General features: G+C 46.4%; 1 protein-coding gene across 1 annotated transcript; it reads right to left on the minus strand.

The window, feature by feature from the left end:
* Nucleotides 1–6,997: 6,997 nt before the first annotated feature.
* Nucleotides 6,998–16,895, minus strand: SFRP4 (secreted frizzled related protein 4). The gene is made up of 6 exons (XM_061367951.1): nt 16,115–16,895; nt 15,929–16,000; nt 15,775–15,840; nt 12,998–13,196; nt 10,173–10,236; nt 6,998–7,816 (listed from the first exon to the last, which is right to left on the minus strand). Exons 1-6 carry the CDS (start codon nt 16,776–16,778, stop codon nt 7,628–7,630), a joined length of 1,254 nt encoding a protein of 417 aa, XP_061223935.1. The 5' UTR covers nt 16,779–16,895; the 3' UTR covers nt 6,998–7,627.
* Nucleotides 16,896–18,051: the final 1,156 nt, after the last annotated feature.

Consider the following 18,051-nt stretch of genomic DNA (forward strand, 5'->3'; position numbering starts at 1 on the left):
CATTTAAGTCTGTGTTTTATGTTTTCCTTCGTAGTCCATCCACTTTTTATCAGCCAAACTTTTATTATCAGCATTGCATATTGCAAAGCATGTCGATATAACGAGTAACACCTGCTAGAAGTTTGATGTTAGTAATGATTTCTTTATGTATGGTTAGTGAATAGTTTTTCTTTTATCACTTTAGCAGATTTATGCCTTTCCTATAATTCCAGGAGTGTTCTAAGTTGTTTTGCATACAACTACCTTAAAAACCAAGGTCAAAGAAGATCATTAAAACACAATTAATGACATGTCCACTGTGACGCGGATTGAGTCCTCCACTTCAGGCAGCCTACAAAGGAGAAATGGTGAAAGGTAGTCAAGGCACTGCTACAACACTGGCAGGGAGCAGCAGCAAGTGTGAGAGTGCTCCACAAGGGAGAAGGAGCCCGGAGCCAAGCATGACCACAGCACAGGCTGTGCGGAGCAGCCCCGCAGCGCCTGAGCAGAGCTGGGTAGCCACATCCATCAGCAATCCCAGACAAAGCAAGTGATGAGCCAGGTCCAGGACCCATTAGAAGGTCCAGTCAGGAATAACAGGCAGCCAAGTATTCCTGCAGCACAGCTCAGGCAGTGATTAAGCCCAAGTGTGAGCTTAAATGTGGCTCCTGAGCCTCTTGGCCAATGGTATGGGTTTGCATCCCAGGAGAAGCTGCTTGGGGCTATTAAGACCTATTGGTTCCCTCAAGGCCCTGAAAAACATTTGTGAAGTTTACTTATCCTTTCCCTAAACATCTTGTAATGATTACTGTTGCATGTAGGATAATAAACTGGATGGTCCGTTCCATTTATGCAATTCAAACATATCGGATGAAGTAAATTATAAAGTCAGCTGTTACTTAACAGCTATTTTTGACATATACCTCCTTGCCAAACTAGTGAATTTGTATCCTGCCTCAGTCTAACTTGACTGGCCTTCATAAAGAACACAAATATCCTTCTGTAGCTGATAATTCTCACTTTAGCTGTCTGAGTCTGTTGAAGGTTGAGATACTAAAGAATGGTATTCAGTTAAAGCAATTTACTTACAGCACTGATTCTAAGTGCAATGTCCAGAAAGAACAGTCTTTCTCACTCTTTCCTTACTGTCCCTATTGTATTTAATACAACTAGCTGCTTTAAAGAGCTTCCTGACAAATATTTCTGTTGTGATGGGGCATTTGTTATTATAGACATTCCTCCAGCAGAAGTTGGACCAAGCATTCTGCTGGTGGCCCATTTTCACCTACAGCTGCTTCACTGCCATAAACTCCACTTGAGGCTAGCTAGCCTGTAGGAAGTTGTGATTAGTGCAGAATTAACATGTCACCTCGGTGAGGTGAGTTCTTAGAAGCATGATTTCAGAATTCCTGTATGTTCTTTGGCTTGTTTTTTACTTCAAAACCCCATTAAAACTGTTCTTCCTGGCATTATTTCAGCAGTCTGGGTCTCTTGGGTGCTGGCACATTGTACTTTAAACCAAGAAACAGCCTTAGAAAAGGCCTGAATAGAGTGATTTCAGATACAGTGATTCAGTTCATCTCCCAAAATCTCTGCTAGTGTTAATGGCTTCTCTACCACTGGGGCAAATACAGCATTCAAAGGTGCCATGGTTTAAGCTATGGTTAGACACACTCTGGTCAGATCTGTCGTTATGTCAATCCTTAGGGCCCCACGTTGGGCACCAAAAAGAACTGTCATCATTTAAGCCCAGCCGGTAACTCAGAACCACGCAGCCGCTTGCTCACTCCCCCCCATCTTTCCCCTGCTCCCCGAAGGATGGGGAGGAGAAGGGAAAGAATGTGACTCCCATGGGTTGAGATAAGAGCAGTCCAGTAACTAAGGTACAACACAAACCACTGCTGATACCACCAATAATAATAATGATAAGGGAAATAACAAGGGGAGAGAATACAGCCGCTCACCACCCGCCAACCGATACCCAGCCTGACTGAGCACTGATCTAACCCTTCCAGGTAACTGCCCCCAGTTTATATAGTGGGCATGACGTGCTGCGGTATGGAATACCTCTTTGGTCAGTTTGGGTCAGGTGTCCTGTCTCTGCTTCCTCCTGGCTTCCCCTCCTCCCTGGCAGAGCAGGAGGCTCACAAAGTCCTTGGTCAGAGTAAACATCACTGAGCAGCAACTAAACCCATCACTGTTCCCAGGCTGAAAGTCAAAACCACAGCACTGCACCAGCTACTGAGAAGGAGAAAAATGACTGCTACTGCTGAACCCAGGACAAAAGGTTACATGGAATTAGTTTTTGACAGGAGCAGAAATGCTGAAAACAGCAAAATGTGTTTATGTATTGGGAACATTTAATTCATTGATGCTTATTTTCTTATCCTAAATATGTTCTTGATCCACCTTTGGAAAGGAGGAATTGAAGAGATACATTTCAAACCAATAAAAATAACTGCTTGAGTCAGCTGATGAAGAGATTCATGTTCACAAAGGTTTTGTATCTTTGAGATACAGACTTTGGTAGAATCATCCAAACAGAAGTATTCAAAAGCATGGTTGTTTAGGTACTGTCAATATTTTAAGAGACTACTCTGTCCCTTTAAAAGTTGAACTCAACACTCAGGTGTTGTGCACAGTTTACACTGCCATCCACTCTTCTTTACATTTTATATTACTGTGGCATAGGCAGAGGTGTAATTTCTAAGGATCCAAGCATTTGTGATGGGGTCAGCAAGCATATGCATTTATAGGCAGGAGGAACGTGCTCCGTTGAGCATCACAGATTCAAATCTTCTTGCAGTTCAATTTACACAGCTCCTCTGCCTACATATCTTAGGGAATATCTGACTCTGTCCTTTTACCTCTTATCTAAATGCCAAATTAAAAGTGAACATGTCCCTCATGTTTATTTAGAGAAGATCTCGTGGTTCAGCACAGAATTAGGTGGTGCAGAGATGTGAGGACAATCCTGCCAACACTAACAAAAGATAACATAATTATTCCTCTGATTTTTGTCCCAGCAGGAGAGAACGGAACCACGGGGTGTGTTTATTTGTACAACAGGCCACATATTTCCTTGTTTAGGAAACAATGAAATCACAATTTGACAGTAAGACTATATCAGAGATCTGTTTCAGTTTAGAATGATAACCAGTTAGGTTGCGGTTATGTGCTGCTGCACTGGTTTTCCTTTGCTCTGGCTGGGGACTGAGCTACACTGGCAAGTCAGACCCTGCAAGTATCTATTCACTTTATCCACAGTTCTTCATAAGCAAGCCATTAATGTCCTGATTACCTTCCTCAGAGGATAAATACTGACGTGCTCTGAGTTTTCATCATACTGTAATCAGCACTCAAAATACTCAGGGGGGTTGTGTGTTTGGGGCATCTCTTGATCTCTCTGGTGCATCCATTAACCTGTCATCTGTAACACAGGCTGTCTGGCATATTAAGGGTACTTTTGGTTTTGATTTTAGTAATCTCATCTAAAGAAAAGGAGTGTATTCTCCATTCCAGATGGGGTTTTTTATGCTTTTTGCCATACAGTCTTATCCACAAGCCTTTTACCAGCAACAGCAGGAGCCAGTCTGATATTCATATATGATTACCTGGAAGCCACTGAAGCATACCAGATAAGCAAGTTCAAAATCCTGCATCACCTTCCAACAAGGCTGGTGTTTAATTTCAGAGATATTACAGTGTCAGCAATTGAAAATGAATGTAGTTTATCCACAGAGTTTGACTAGGTCTAATTAGAAGTAATGTACCTCCACAGAAATTAATGACTTGCCCATTATTGTGTATTTTTACTATAAATAGAAACAAAAATCTGAATGTTTGTTGACTGAGATTGATGGATTTACAGTTGTTTCTAAAATTAATCGGGGCTCATGTGGTTCACCTGAAAAATCTGGCTGAGGAAATGTTTTCCGATGGGCATTTACATTCAACTGCTAAGGGCAACCGAAAAGCACGTGTTGGTGGTGCATAATTGGAGTAAGTATTTTTTCAGGTTTCATTCATTTGGCATTTCGGTTCCAATGGTGGATAAAATAATTTAAGAGCTGTTTGAGTATTTTGGCCTGGAAAATCTTTTTATTGGTGCAGGAAGTATTCCTCAGTTATAGGCAATGACTGGACAGAAGTTGCAACACTGAATTGAATTGAAGTGACCGGGTCAGTCAGGTCCTGTTGGAGGGGAAGTTATGGGGTTTGTTAAAATGTGGTTCATAAAAGAGTTGTGATTTGCATTCACAGTGAGCTCAAACGGTGCCAATTATTCACACTTTGAGTAAATATTTTTTCAGGTTTCATTCATTTGGAACTGAGGTTAGAACATTCAGTGCACACAGTCAATGGTGTTTCTTACTGAACCAGGCACATGTGTGTGGGAGGTGTGCAGGAGCCTGTGTTGGGTGCTGCAGGGCAGTTTTTATTTTATATGCAAGAAATGCCAAGCCCCTCGGTAGGAAGGCAGCTGCAGCACCACGGAAAAGCTTTTGACACTTGAAGTTTGGGCCTGTTCATTTCTCAGCTGCAAATAGGCGCAGTGGTTACTTCCAACCATCAGCAAACTATTTGCCCACTCTGCTAAATGGAACCACAATGGCAGCGGGGTGCACTGACACAGCAATGACTACGTCTGGACGTGGATGTGCAAGCAGAGCTGAACCCGACTGCCTTCCACAAGCTGGGGAGCAGAAGTGGTGAGCAGGCCATGTGGGCACTGATTGCCTGCTTGAACAGCCCTCGCTGCTCCCACATCCATTGCACATCTGCACAAAGGAAGGGCAGCAGGCTGTAGGCGGGGGGGATGCTCTGGGTCTGGATTCAGCTGGCATTTGATGCTGCAGTGGGTTATTAACTGTAAGGGATGTTCAAACTGGAGTGACTTCTGTTGGCATTGAATTGGGTTGACCCATGGCTTCTTAAAAAGTACACCAAAATTAATCTGGGAACACTATCTTATTCACACACCCTGTGTGCACATCTGTTCTTTGTGTTATGATACCCACACTTTTTGTTGTGTTGCGTTTCCTTCCTTTGTGTTTTCACCATATCAGGATGAAAGTCAGTCAGCATAAAGCATACATAAAAATGTCAAGGAGTTTGCTAACATCAGGCTCAGTGCATCAAAGTTTATTGCAATGTACTGGAATGGTCAGTCTAATGATGGGAACTTACAGAAGGAATGGTGACAGTTCTCTGCAGAAAAATAACTCCTGACATTTTTTTCTCTGACATTAAAAGGTTTTAAAGTGGTAAAATAATACATAACATTGCTTGAAGTCTTGCTGTTCCACAAGTTTCATGCAACAAACACCACACTTGACTACGTTCACTTGCTAAAGTGAAACATCACAGTTTGGTGTTTTGTTATTTCACCATCACATCGATGGGGCTGCTGTTCATTATTAATAGCTAGCCTTATGCATATTTATTGGGGTACTTTATGTTGGCATCAGTAGGTAACCAGAGCTTAAGGACTCCTATTACACACTAAGTATTTTAGAAGCTTTCCAATCATACTGATCGTTTAGATCATGCTCACTTAAGTCAGCATTTTCAAACTCACCTGATTTAGCCATCTGCAGTGAAATTCTGCCTCTTCTGAGTTCCATTTCAGCCTTTCTCTTTCACTGCACAGGACTGCAATTTCACCTGTAGGCTGCATTTAGGCACCTGAGCTTGGGGTCTGGTTCTTTAGACACCTAATTTCCACTCAAGTCAATAGCCGCAATATATACTCAGCATTCCCAGCACCTGGATTGAGTTTTGGATCTAATTCTGTGGATGTTCCATGGAGATAAAGTTCTGTATCTGCCCAGAATTAACAGGAAAAGCTACACTTGAATGCTGACCTCTGCATATTTTAACCAGCTGCTCAAAGCTCAACAAATGATCATGTAGGGTTATTCCCCTCCCCACACTACCCCATGCACTATTATTCCACTTCTCTGCAACACCTCTGTCCCTTTATTTTAAGCATCTAACATGGCATCTATGCCCTCAGCTTGTGTTAGCATACTTCCAGGTACAGCACTGCTGCTACCAAAAACTCTGGCCTATTCTGCCCTGAATTTCATGCATGCAAACGCCATTGGAATTCTTGCCGTGACAAAGACCAACACACTGACATGACCAAATGCAAATCCTTACTTTAACCTCCACAAGGACTCCTGTTTTATTTCCTTTATCCTGACATAGACCCTCTGTATTGTAAAAACGCTCACTTTGGTTTATAGATACCAGAATTGCCAAGTCTCATCCTTTGTTTTGCTGCTGGAATTCAGGAAGCTCTTTCAGAGGTCTAGCAGGAGCTCTTATGATGTTAACGCAGGTGAAAACAGAAATCAGACTGTGCTATCCATACTGCCTCATCCAAGTGCAGCCCGGGGAAGGAGAGCATAAACCCTACCTTGGAGTTAGGTTGATTAGCTTGATACCACCTTCACTATTATAATTCCCCAAGCAGTGAATGTTAAGTCAGTAAAACTCAGTACATAAATAAAAGTATCTGCTTTGCCTGTGACCCTTTGCAGGGTGACTGATCCTGATCAGCAAAACTGCAGCAGTTGTGTCGAGAAGTCCATTAATAGGGACAAGCCTTATTGATTTAGTCAGTTATTCATTTATTTTGTATCAGAGAAAGGCTTAGAAATACGGTGCCAAACAATAAAAAATTACCCAAATGAACACTGAGCCACACGAAGCCCTATCTTCTCCTTCATACTGTACAGTAGCTGTCAGTTACACTTAGAACACTGCTTCTATTCCAGTTTTCATGAAGAAGCTATATTACAGCAAACAGAAGTGTTACGTTCAGGAATTGTGCAGATCAGCTTCACTTCAATCCGTCCGTTTAAAAAACACTGATTTTTTTCAATTAGGAGCTTAAATATATCTGAAATTATTACAACAGAAGCCTGAAGAACAATTAAAAAAAAAAAAGGAAACGTCTGCTTTCAAAGCATGGTTTTGTTTTCTACACAAACCCACCAGATTAACCCTAAGCAAACTTTTTGGCACACACATAAAAATAATCACATAATGCATACCCAGATGCTTACTGGTAAACTATGCTTTTGAACGAGGGCTGTGATTCCAAAGAGCAGATAGATTGAGCTCCAGCAGTAATTGCTGCCTGAAGCATCAGCCAGAGGTTACCATCCCTTTCAGCTCCCCAGGCTAACCCCCAGACTAACTCCCCAGCTACTACATCGATGCACTTTCTGAGGAGAGAGCACTTAAATCACAGGGCTCAGGTCTGCAATGCAATGGTTGTGAATGATGCCCCATGCAGCTCTCCAACCTCTGGTGGGGAAGCAGAGCAGGCAACCGGCACAAGGAGTTAAACCCACTGGCAGCCAAGACCAGTTCTAGCTAGAACTGCGAATCAGAGCCCTAAGATAAAGCTCAGCCTGAATAAGCCTGCCACGTATCAACACAAACCTACACCCTATGGCTTGCAGTGGCTTGAAAGGAAAAGCAAACCTTGAAAGAGTAAAGTGCAGCAAAAACGTCTATGCAGAAACTGCCAGGAGTTGGTAAGTCGATGAGTTCTGGATTACTAAAACCCGCTGACCAAGCCAGATTGCGACCCTCATCGTGCGGGAAGAAAAGTCTTTCGCCAGTTGCACGCTCATACTTTCTTCGGGTTGATTTCTTTCTGGCCATTTCTTACCCTCGTGGCCCTTTTGGGGCCACTGACCAGCGGGTTGGTGTTTTTGGCTGATGGTTTTGGGGGTCCACTCTGAGCACTGCGTCCTGCATTCTGGTTCTTACTGCGGGCCGTTCGCAGCTTCTGCTCTTGCAGTCTCTGCTCCCACCTCTGTGGAAACGCAGAAGACAAAGAGGCTGAGTTAGGGAGGAACGTTAGCCATAAATAGTTGAGTCTTAACCAAAGCTAGCCTAAAGCACTGGTAATAATGCTGGTTTTAACAGGTTTGTGCTCTCTCCTGCAGGGCTGCTGATGTCAAGCATGTAAAGGCTGTCTGCAGTAAGAACCTGCCTGTGTTCTTGGGTGGGAGAGTTTCCGTGATGCCAGCTGATGGAAATGACAACTGCACATCTTGTGTGCATGCTGCATGGGTGTGCACATCCCATGCCTTTACAGCAATCCAGGGATGCTGGCACCCTGCTGTCAAAAAGACAGGATCTGCACTCCTTTGCAAAGCCCTTCTTTGCTCTCCTGATGAACGTGCTTGCCTTTTCCTCAGACTGTCCTTTCACAGCACATATTTAAACACACAGCTACAACAGAAGGTGGTATTTACCTCCCAGTCCTGATTCTCCCTGGGGTAGAAAGAACCGGGCATGAAAGATCTTATATTATGGACAGACAGTGTAGGTGACCACTGAAATCACAGGGTTCAGGTTTGGAACGGGGTGGTTGGGAATGATGCACCTGCAGCTTTACTCAGCAGAATCCCTGTAGAAACTGCAGAGGCTGCAGTCTTTCACCTCTAGGAACAGAAATGCTCATTTTAAGGGAAGCGAGGTAGATGATAGTGGAACATGGGAAGGGTCTCACCTCTCCCTTCTATTAATGAGCTTTCTCTTCTGAAACTCACAAAGTCAGGTGCTTTGTCCAGTGATCAAAGCAAGAGAAGTGCTCTCCAGCTTTCCTACTTAGTATCTCTGGGAAATTCCCTATTCCCTATCTCTGCACTGACCCTGTTGCAACTCAGACTCTTGTCCTGGCTAGAGGAGAGACCAGCCATGCTGTGGTTGTGTTAACAACTGTCTTCTGTGGGCCACAGACAGCTCAAAGCATTCATTTTCAGTGGTAACTCAAGATCAAAGTTGGACGCAAGTCTTCAGAGACGAAAGATGGGCGTTACAACAAAGCCACTGTGATACCTGGCTCCATGCTGGCTATTTCTGTGTGGTCAGGGTCAGTGCATGCATCTGTGTAAAACACAGACTACCAGCAGGCATTTAGGAGTGTCCCACTCAAGCATGTTACAATGAGGATTTAATTTCTTAAGCTACTCATATCAGAGGGAACGATACACGCTTGAGAAGCATTTTGTTTGGCACACGTGCCTCTACTTGACAGCCTGGAAAGGGATGTCCAAACTACCTCCAAGGCACAATTAGAGATGACAAAGCAGTGTGAGGAGGCCACTAAAACACACTATGTGCCAGTAGTAGGCCATTAAGCTGACAGCTAAGGGACTGCAAAAGTCCAAATCATATGTCAGTGTTCTCCTAAATGGGACCATCTGCAATTGCAATGGTTTTCTTTCTGAGAGGTTTAAAGCATGGGGTTTTTTTACATATGGGTTTTACATGAGAAAGTGAGGAGAAAAAGGAATGCCAAAAGCATCAATACAATGTCCTGCAAGAAGCAGGTCTGTGATCCTGCAGTTTCTCCTGACAGATACCTGCACCTTTGTGCCTCCTCTTTAGCAATTGCCAATCAGCCTATAACTAAAATAAACATACGTTTGTCCTTAATGCACTGAAACCTCTCCTAAATTCCAGAAATAGCTTTCTTCCACCTCTAAAAGCATGAGGAAGAGTCAGACATTGTCTTGATCCATCCTTTCTTTCCATCATAAACAGGAGTTTACAAGCAGGGAGTGATAGCAAACACTACCCTGAAGCCCCCAAAAGCAGGGGCATCTGCTACTCCTGCCTCCCTGCTCTCTATACCATAGACTTTCCCTTCCAGTGTTCCCTGAAACAGGTGAAGGGATGCCCAATACTTCCAGTGGGTTGTTAGTGGGAAGTAGATGGCGAGAAATGTGTCTCTCCAGCCTCCAAGCTTTAATTCAGCCAAGCCCATTTATCCACTGCAGTGGTTTAACTTCCTTTCTTATCTAATGTGAACTATGTACTCACCTGCCTCTCACCTATCTGACGGTTATCTGCCTTAGTAGTGATATGAAAGAAATCCCTTCAGTCACTATTGCAATAAGCCAGAGTTCACACAAAGACCATCCAACCATCCTACTTAAGGACAGTTTGCAGATAAAAGAGAAATAAAACTTTAGAGACCCTAAAATGCAAGACTAAAACGTTCAGATTTTCACTTACATGTCATTATGAGGTATGGAAGTGTGGAAGTGAAAATAACAACACCCACGGGTGTTACAGACACCTGAAAGTCAAGCAAGTTATTCAGCGCTGAGGCAGAACAAAGGTGTTTAACATTCAGTCTTTCCCTCGGTTGTATTTACCTTGAACCTTTTGTTCAGTTGATCCTTCCATTTTTCAACGAGGCAGCCGTCAAGAAGCATCAGCCTGAAGGTTAAGAAACAAACACAAGTCACAGGTATTTCTGATTTTGATTCCTGAGATGTCATTCCAGATGATTTAACACAGACTGAGGCTGGGATGCTCCAGCAGGTACTGGTACTGGTGGTTTCTGTGTATGGGATGATAGGCAGAAAAATGCTTTTCTCCATCCCTCAATACTTCCCAATGGATTCCCACACACTGGCACTGACACTGCTGAACTTCTACTCCCAGCTCCATAAGAACAGGAAAGAGTTTTTAACAGAAATCAGATTTTACAGCCAACACTGCAGCGCATGGCCAGAATTCAGAAAGCATTCAGAGCCCTTTGTCCTCCCCTGCAGCTATTCTGCAGGGAAAGTTGTCCTGGCTTGGTCACTGATAAAAAGCAGTGGTGGGCTAGGTAACATCCATGAAACTAGATGTGCATGTACATATATTGTTTCCCAATGCTCATTATATGTTTATTCACATTTGGGTGCAGAAGAGTAGTTAAAAGTAATGTATTTTACTTCTGAATGAACTAAAATGCTGTTTCACACGCACCAGTTACTACAGATCAGCTGATGAATGGTGAAACATTATCTGATCGCTTACAGTCATCTCAATTCCTACCTCTAAATACATGAGGAGTTATACATAGAAATATATACAGGAATATATGCAGTATTATGTATTTCCTGCATGGAACTACTTAATTAGTGCTTTGAAGTGGATTGCGGAGAAGGATGGGCAGTAGTACTTGCCTACCAATGAAATCTGGCTAGGTCCTGTATGAAAATACTGAGTCTAAGTGTTATCAAGTGAAGAAAACAAAAATGTAGCTATTAAATGTATATGCATTAAACAGCTTGTGAAAGAGTTTATTCTAAAGCAGCCTGATGTCACACCTTCTAAGTGCCAACCTAGAAACAACTATTTCATTGCACAGGGATGCTGAATTAACATACAGGATTAAAGCTAAGGCCACATTGTGATGAACGAAACCACAGCACAGTGTACATCTGATGCAGCTTCTGTTCAGGTCAGATTGTTGGGTGAGACCCTAACCTTACTGACAGGCAACGGGGTTTTTTGCCATTGACTTTGGTGGAGATACAGCTTCCACTCATTTTGCTTCTGGCATTTTAACAGGCTGCTGAAACTCAAAACCTCCTGTTTGCATGCCACCGAGTTCAACAGGAAACACATATAAAAGTTTCTGTTTCTTTTTCAAATCCCTTTTAGTACACTATATGAAATTAAAACCCTCAGTGACCTTTAAACAAACATCACAAGACGCTTTGTGAATGGTGTGTTTTTCCATTGTAATGGAGAGGCAGATTGCAATCCTTCCCTTTTGAAATATCCCCCTCTTGACATCCTTCTGAGAGCCTTCTCCAGCAAACCTCTGCAGCTCAGTGCTTTTCAACCACAATCTGTGTCCTTCTGTGTGACTCAGAGAATAGAATCCCAGACTGGTTAGGGTTGGAAGGGACCCGGAAGCTCATCCACTTCCAACCCCTGCCATGGGCAAGGACACCTTCCACTGGAGCAGCTTGCTCCAAGCCCCTGTGTCCAACCTGGCCTTGAGCACTGCCAGGGATGGGGAAGCCACAACAAAGCAATTATCCCCAAAATGGCTAACACAAGTAGAGGGCTCTAGATTAATCTTTGTGAAACACTTCCACACCTGGAGAGGTAAAGTGCTGTGTAATATTGCAATACCGTGCTTGTTAGCTCACAGAAAGAAGTTAAGGTAATAAGGTATCAGATGGCAACTTTTCCGATGGAATGCTTGTAAAATATCAAGCTAAAACTCATTGAGAATATGGATATGGCCCATCAAGTTCTGCACATAGATGTTCTGTGGTCCTTACAAGTGCACGTGATCGATTTACAGTCACATCACTGTATGCAAAACCAGCCTGCACACGTTACAAACAGCACACAGGCACATGGACATACTGGTCCTGCTGGCATCTGTTGCTACAGCTACACTTGGGGTGCTAACAGGGATGGGATGACCCCTTCTGCCTCAGGGGCCCAGAGAGAAAAGGGAGCTGTGATTCATCTCTCTCTCCCCTCCAGACCAGCATGCTGGATTCCCTCCCATGCCTGGGGCCAGGCTGACTGCCAGATGAGAGGTCTGCTACAGCTTTGTTTTGTCTTTTAATCATACGGCAGCACTGGCAAGCTGCTCCCAGAGTATTTACTTTTCATCTGCCATCCGGGAGCTGGAGCTCCAACGCTGCAGTTTTGGCTGGTCCTGGTATAGCTGTGGGATCGGAAACATCCCACTGATGGCACTGGTCCACACTATGGATAGGCTGGTGAGGAAGACCTGGCTCTCCAGCAGCTCTGTGGAGAGGAGATGGGTATCATCTCCTGTCCCCTCCTCTGCGGTCTGTGAGGCAGAACTACACCTTCCACATGGTTCTGCCAACATGGAGCACCATCTCCAACCAGCATCAGGCTTGTAGCTCATACCTATGGGAAGTGGTCCTGGGAAAATGCTCCCAAACAGCTGGAGATGCCTCAAGTGCTGCACAGTGCATTAAGCAATACGCTGTCAGCACCTAAATGCCACCAGGGTTTGTGCTCCATGTGTGAACCAGGTTTTATAAACACCGTGGAAAAAGTTAATTGCCAAAGTAATTGAAACATGTGTGGGTTATGCTAAGAAAAACTATCAACAAACCAAGCTCCTGATGAGGAAAGGAGTTTGCTGGTCCCGTTCCCCATCCATCACTACATCACTTCCCTGCACCGCATCACCAGGGCTCACCTTGAGCGCCATTCATAGCACATGATGAGAACGTCCTGCTTCGGCTGAAGGGGTGGACACTGGCAGGAGGAGTTTGTAATAAGAGGCACTTGGGACAGAGGAATCGGTGTCGAGGACTTCAGGATGTCTTTGACTTCAACCACAGTGGTGATTTCATTGCAGTTCCCTCTTTCGACACTTTTTACTTTGGCGTGAATGACTGCAATTAGGAAAGGAGAGGCGTGAGAACAGCGAAGGGTCTTAGGAAATTAAACACATCTCAGCATTAAATAAAACTGATTCAATTGGAAGCTGTTGTTTTGGCTGTGAACCTGCGACTGCTTCATGTGTGGGCACGTACAGTGGCTTAGAATAACAGAGGCCTGATCCCAATTTGGTTTCCAGTAGGACTGTTGACAACTGTGAAGTTAAACATGTGCTTAAATCTCTGCCAGATCAGGCCAAGTGATCTCTCCTGGAACCACACACACAAAGAGCTCCTTTGACTCAGACTTGAGCAACCCCCTGCATAAATAAACCCCATTCTATAGCCACATTTGGCTATTTCCAATTAAGTAATGAATAATTTACCCCACAAACAGCGTGAATTAAGGCTTTTCAGCAATAAAATCATTTTTCCTGTAGGTTACATCCAGGAACCAAAGTATTTTCTTAGACAGAAGAAAGGAAGGTTTGAAACAAGCGGTCAAAACCCAAGAAGCTTAGGAATGTTGCAATGTGCTCTATAAAAGGTCTGTACTTGTTTTCATCTTTTGTCTTTGGATTATTCATTAGGAGAAAGATCTTCATATAAAGCAGACTCTGAAACAGGCTCTTCTGACTCTGAACACACAAACAGTCATATTTTTACCTTTTATTGAGGAAAACTGCATAGCTGTGTGGGTGCAAGAAGGTGAAACTCTGCAGATTGCTCTGAGGATGGTCCCTGGCTAGCTTTGCACCTCTGAACCCTGCACCACAACATTTCACCCCTTCTCTCTTCTGACAAGCACCAAATCGGAGAAATAAAGCATATTTTTTGCATGAAAAACTCTAGGTCTTAGAAAATGCCCCCATAGGAAGGGTCCTATGAAGGGTCCTATGATCACAGAACTCTTCAATGAAAGAAGCATGAGAAGCGTGTGTACCAGGGGGTGATGCTGTCCCTGGCAGCCACCAGGTCAAAAGCCTTCAAATGGATCTCCTCACGTTTGGAATAAACTTCACGTGCAGAAAAGAGGAGGCCAGCAATTTCAGTGCAGCCTGAGGTTTTTGTGCTAACTTTATCAGGACATGTGCAACAGCCACAAAACACACGAGGGATTGCAGCTGAGGAGACTCACAACCCATTTGCAAGTCTGATTGAAACCAAGTTCTGACCAGCTACAAACACTGTTTGGCTTTATATAGATTGTTTAAAAGGATTTTAAACAAAAAAAAAATCATTTAAACAGTATATTCATACATAAAATAATATAAATACACTTATATATTATTTTAAAGGAAAAAAAACCACCCTGATTTTATTTATTTGTCCTGCCTTCTCTCTCAGTTCATTTTCCATATAAGCATGCCTGGCAATTTCAGGAGGCTGAATAAAAACCTGCCTCCCACAACCAAAATCTTGATTTCACAAATTCAATGGAATCTCCATTTCAGAATACTCATTTTGTAGCACTGCTTTCTCACATATTTCAGCCCAGTGTGGAAGTTCATTGTCCTACCTGAACATACCACTATCCTGTACTGAGGTAGATTAAGGAATAAGAAAAACATATGCTATAAAAGCACCAAATCCCATAACAAAAAAGCATACAATGACCTAAGTTAGATGGTCCAATTTTTTCCCACCAAACTGGGCTTGGATATTGGGGTTTTTTTCCCCTATGCTAACAAAGAAGTAACTACAAGCCTACTTTCATTTGCTATCAGACAAAGAGGACTGGAATGGATATAATCACCCTATTGCAGAAGAACTGAATAAAACCCTTGAAGAAATGACTGCCATCTGAGAAAAAGCCCATAAAGTGCAAAAGACCACGATAGTGCATGGTAATTCATAGCTAATATGGGTTTTCTACTGACATTACAGACGTTTAATCTGGTATTTACCTAATCTTAATCTGAGTTCTTCCTGACTCCCAGCATCAGAAAAACAGGGGGGCAGGGGGAGGAAGGGAGAACAGGGCTGAGCATTTACTTGTATTGCCAATATGCCATGCAATGTATGATTGAACTCTCAGCCAACTCCTCGACGGATGGTGCAAACTATCCCTGAATTCAACTAGCGTCTGACAGTTGCACACCAGGTGAAACTGGCTGGTAAGTAAACGGATATATGGATCTCTAAGCACTAACTTTTCACCCTGCCTCCGGTACGTTCACATTTACAAGTTTCATTTAGGTGATAAACCCCTGTCCATCCCACCCGCTGGATGAAGGCAGAGCTGGCTGAGGGTCCTGCTCACATTAGATTGAATTGCACTTTTAGAGTGACCTTTGCAGCAGCAAGCACCCTTTCTGCAGAGCGAGCGGTTGATGCCAGCTCACATCACCAACATCTGCTTTATCACGAACACACCGTATGTAACCTGTGCAATGACTGCTGCTGCCTGTGCGGGTGTGCACAGTGACGGGGTTTGGGAGAGGAGGGCTGAGGTGTCCTCAGGCAAAAACCCACTTGGAAAGGCTGCGGTGGGACAGTGACAGGGCCTGGACACACAGGGAGCTGCCTAACTCATGGGGGACCCAGAAGACGGTGGGATGGGCAACGAGAAGCATTCCCCCAATGCACTTACTGTAGCTGTAGTTCTTGGCCAGGTAAGTCGACAGCGTTGGCTTTGTCTTTTTGCACCGGCATCGCTCTTCGAAGGAAGAGAAAAGGAAACGGTTGAGGGGTGCCAGGGGGGGTCTGGCTCCGGGGAGGGGAGCTGGGGGGTGCCTGAGGCTCACCCTGGCCGCGGGTCCTGCAGTCGGGCTCCGGGGGCACCAGCACACCCTGCGTGAAGTCCGTCCACTTCACATCTGCGAACAGAGGGAGGAAAGCTGCAGGGGGGAGCCCCGCCGGGCAGGGCTCTACGGGTCCCGCAGCCCCCCCGGGGGACAGCACGGGGGTTAGCGGGGATCCCCGGGGCTCACCCTCCGGCAGGTCGGTAACGATGGCTTCGGGGGAGATGCAGACGCCGCGGTCGTAGACGGGGAGGTCGTCGCAGGCGAGGCTCTCGGGCCAGCTGTGGTTGTAGCGGCGCATGATGGGCTCGCAGCCGTCGCGGGCGCGCTGGCAGACGGAGCGGCACGGCTTGATGGGGTCGTAGAGGAACTCCAGGGTGCAGATAGGGGCGTACATGGCGCAGAGGAAGAAGGAGAGGACCGGGCTGCAGCCGGTGGCCACCAGCTCCTCGTACTGCTCGATGGCGAGGACGGCGTTTTCCTGGGTGCTGTGGTGGAGGTGGTTGGGCATGCGGGTGATGTTCCAAGGCATGGGCCGGCACATGGGGATGCGCACCGCCTCGCACGGCGCGCCCTGCGCCCGCGGGCTCACCCGCAGCCACAGGGACACCGCCACCAAGGCGCGCAGCATCCTCCTCTTCCTCCTCCTCCTTCTCTTCCTCCTCCTCCTGCTCCGCCGCCGCCCCGGCTGCAGGCAAGTGTCGGGAGCCGCCGCGCCGACAGCCATGGACATCGCGGGACCGCATTTATACCGGTGGCACGAGTGACGTGGGGCCGATCGCGCTCCCTTGGCAGCACCGCTCCTCCGGGGGTGTGTGTGTGTGTGTGTTTTGCTGTGCAGGCACGGTGACATCACCTCCACCCCGTTTAATCCCCCGGCGACATCACTGCGTCTCTCGTCCGCAGCCCCGCTTCAGTTTTCATCTGTGTCATAAATTCCTTCAGGTGGAAGCGGAGGGAGAAGGAGGGGGACGACGGGACGGGACGGGACGGGACGCACCAAACCCAAACCGCACGCGGTCTGCCTACGCGGGCAGACGGGAGGAGGCGGTGGGGGGGACGCGGGACCCGGAGCCCCCCCATCCCTCCGCGGGGATGAGCTTTATGGACACGGAGCAGAAACTTTCTGCGCATTCGGAGGAGCTCCGGGGGTGCAGAGTGACCGGACTGGGTTCTTGGTGGTGGTGTTGTTTTTATTATTATTATTATTTATTATTATTATTATTATTTCCTTGGTGTTCCGCAGCCATTCACCTCTGATGCAGTGGTTGGAGCAGCTCTACTCTGGAGCAGGCTTAGAGAGCTGGGCTGGTTCAGCCTGGAGAAGAGAAGGCTCCTGAAGGGGAGACCTTAGAGCAGCTCCAGTGCCTAAAGGGGCTCCAGGAAACCTGGAGAGGGGCTTTGGACAAGGGCCTGTAGGGACAGGCCAAGGGGAACGGCTTGAACCTGCACGAGGGGAGACTGAGATTAGACATTAGGAAGAAACTCCTAAAGTGAGACCTCCGTCCCGTTTCTCCACTGTGGGTAAACCCCTCTGAGGACCCCTTGGAGACAACGGGATTAACTCAGTGGCGGCTCATTGCAGCAGCCTCGGAAAGCCTCAGCGGAGCCAGCAGCGCGGCGCTGCCCTGCGCAGCCCCGGCAGAGCTCAGCGCGCCGGTGGGACACGGGCTTCTCCTCCCTCCGTGTGCCGGGAGATCATCCAGAGCCGAACTGAGAGGGCAGGGGGAGATGAGGGGGCTGCGTGCGCTTGGTGGCAGAGCGGGGGGGGCACCAACACTAAAGCAGTTAGCCCGGCCTGCCTGGGGGTACACGAAGCCCACCCAGAGGCTCCAGCAGAACCGGAAGGCTCGGTGCCCCTCTCACATCACCCCTTGAGGACCAGTGAGCACGGCGGGGCAAGCAACCCCTCCCGGGTGCACTGAGCGCGGCACGGCAGGGCCCGGGGGGGGGGTCCCGCTGCTCCGCTGCCTCCTGCTCCCCCAGCAGCCGCCGCCTGCCTGTCCCCATGGAGGTGATGCGGTTGGAGGCGATGCGGTTGGAGGCGGGCCGCTCCCGCCCCCCCCCCCGGCACAGCCCGTGCCCGCCCGCCTGCGCGCTGTGCGGGGCCGGCCGTGCGCGGAGCG

The sequence above is a fragment of the Neopsephotus bourkii genome, unplaced genomic scaffold (genome assembly GCF_033783945.1).
Source record: "Neopsephotus bourkii isolate Nb327-2 ecotype Australia unplaced genomic scaffold, CSIRO-AGI_Nbou_v1 NB_1417, whole genome shotgun sequence".
Classification (NCBI taxonomy): Eukaryota; Metazoa; Chordata; class Aves; order Psittaciformes; family Psittacidae; genus Neopsephotus; species Neopsephotus bourkii.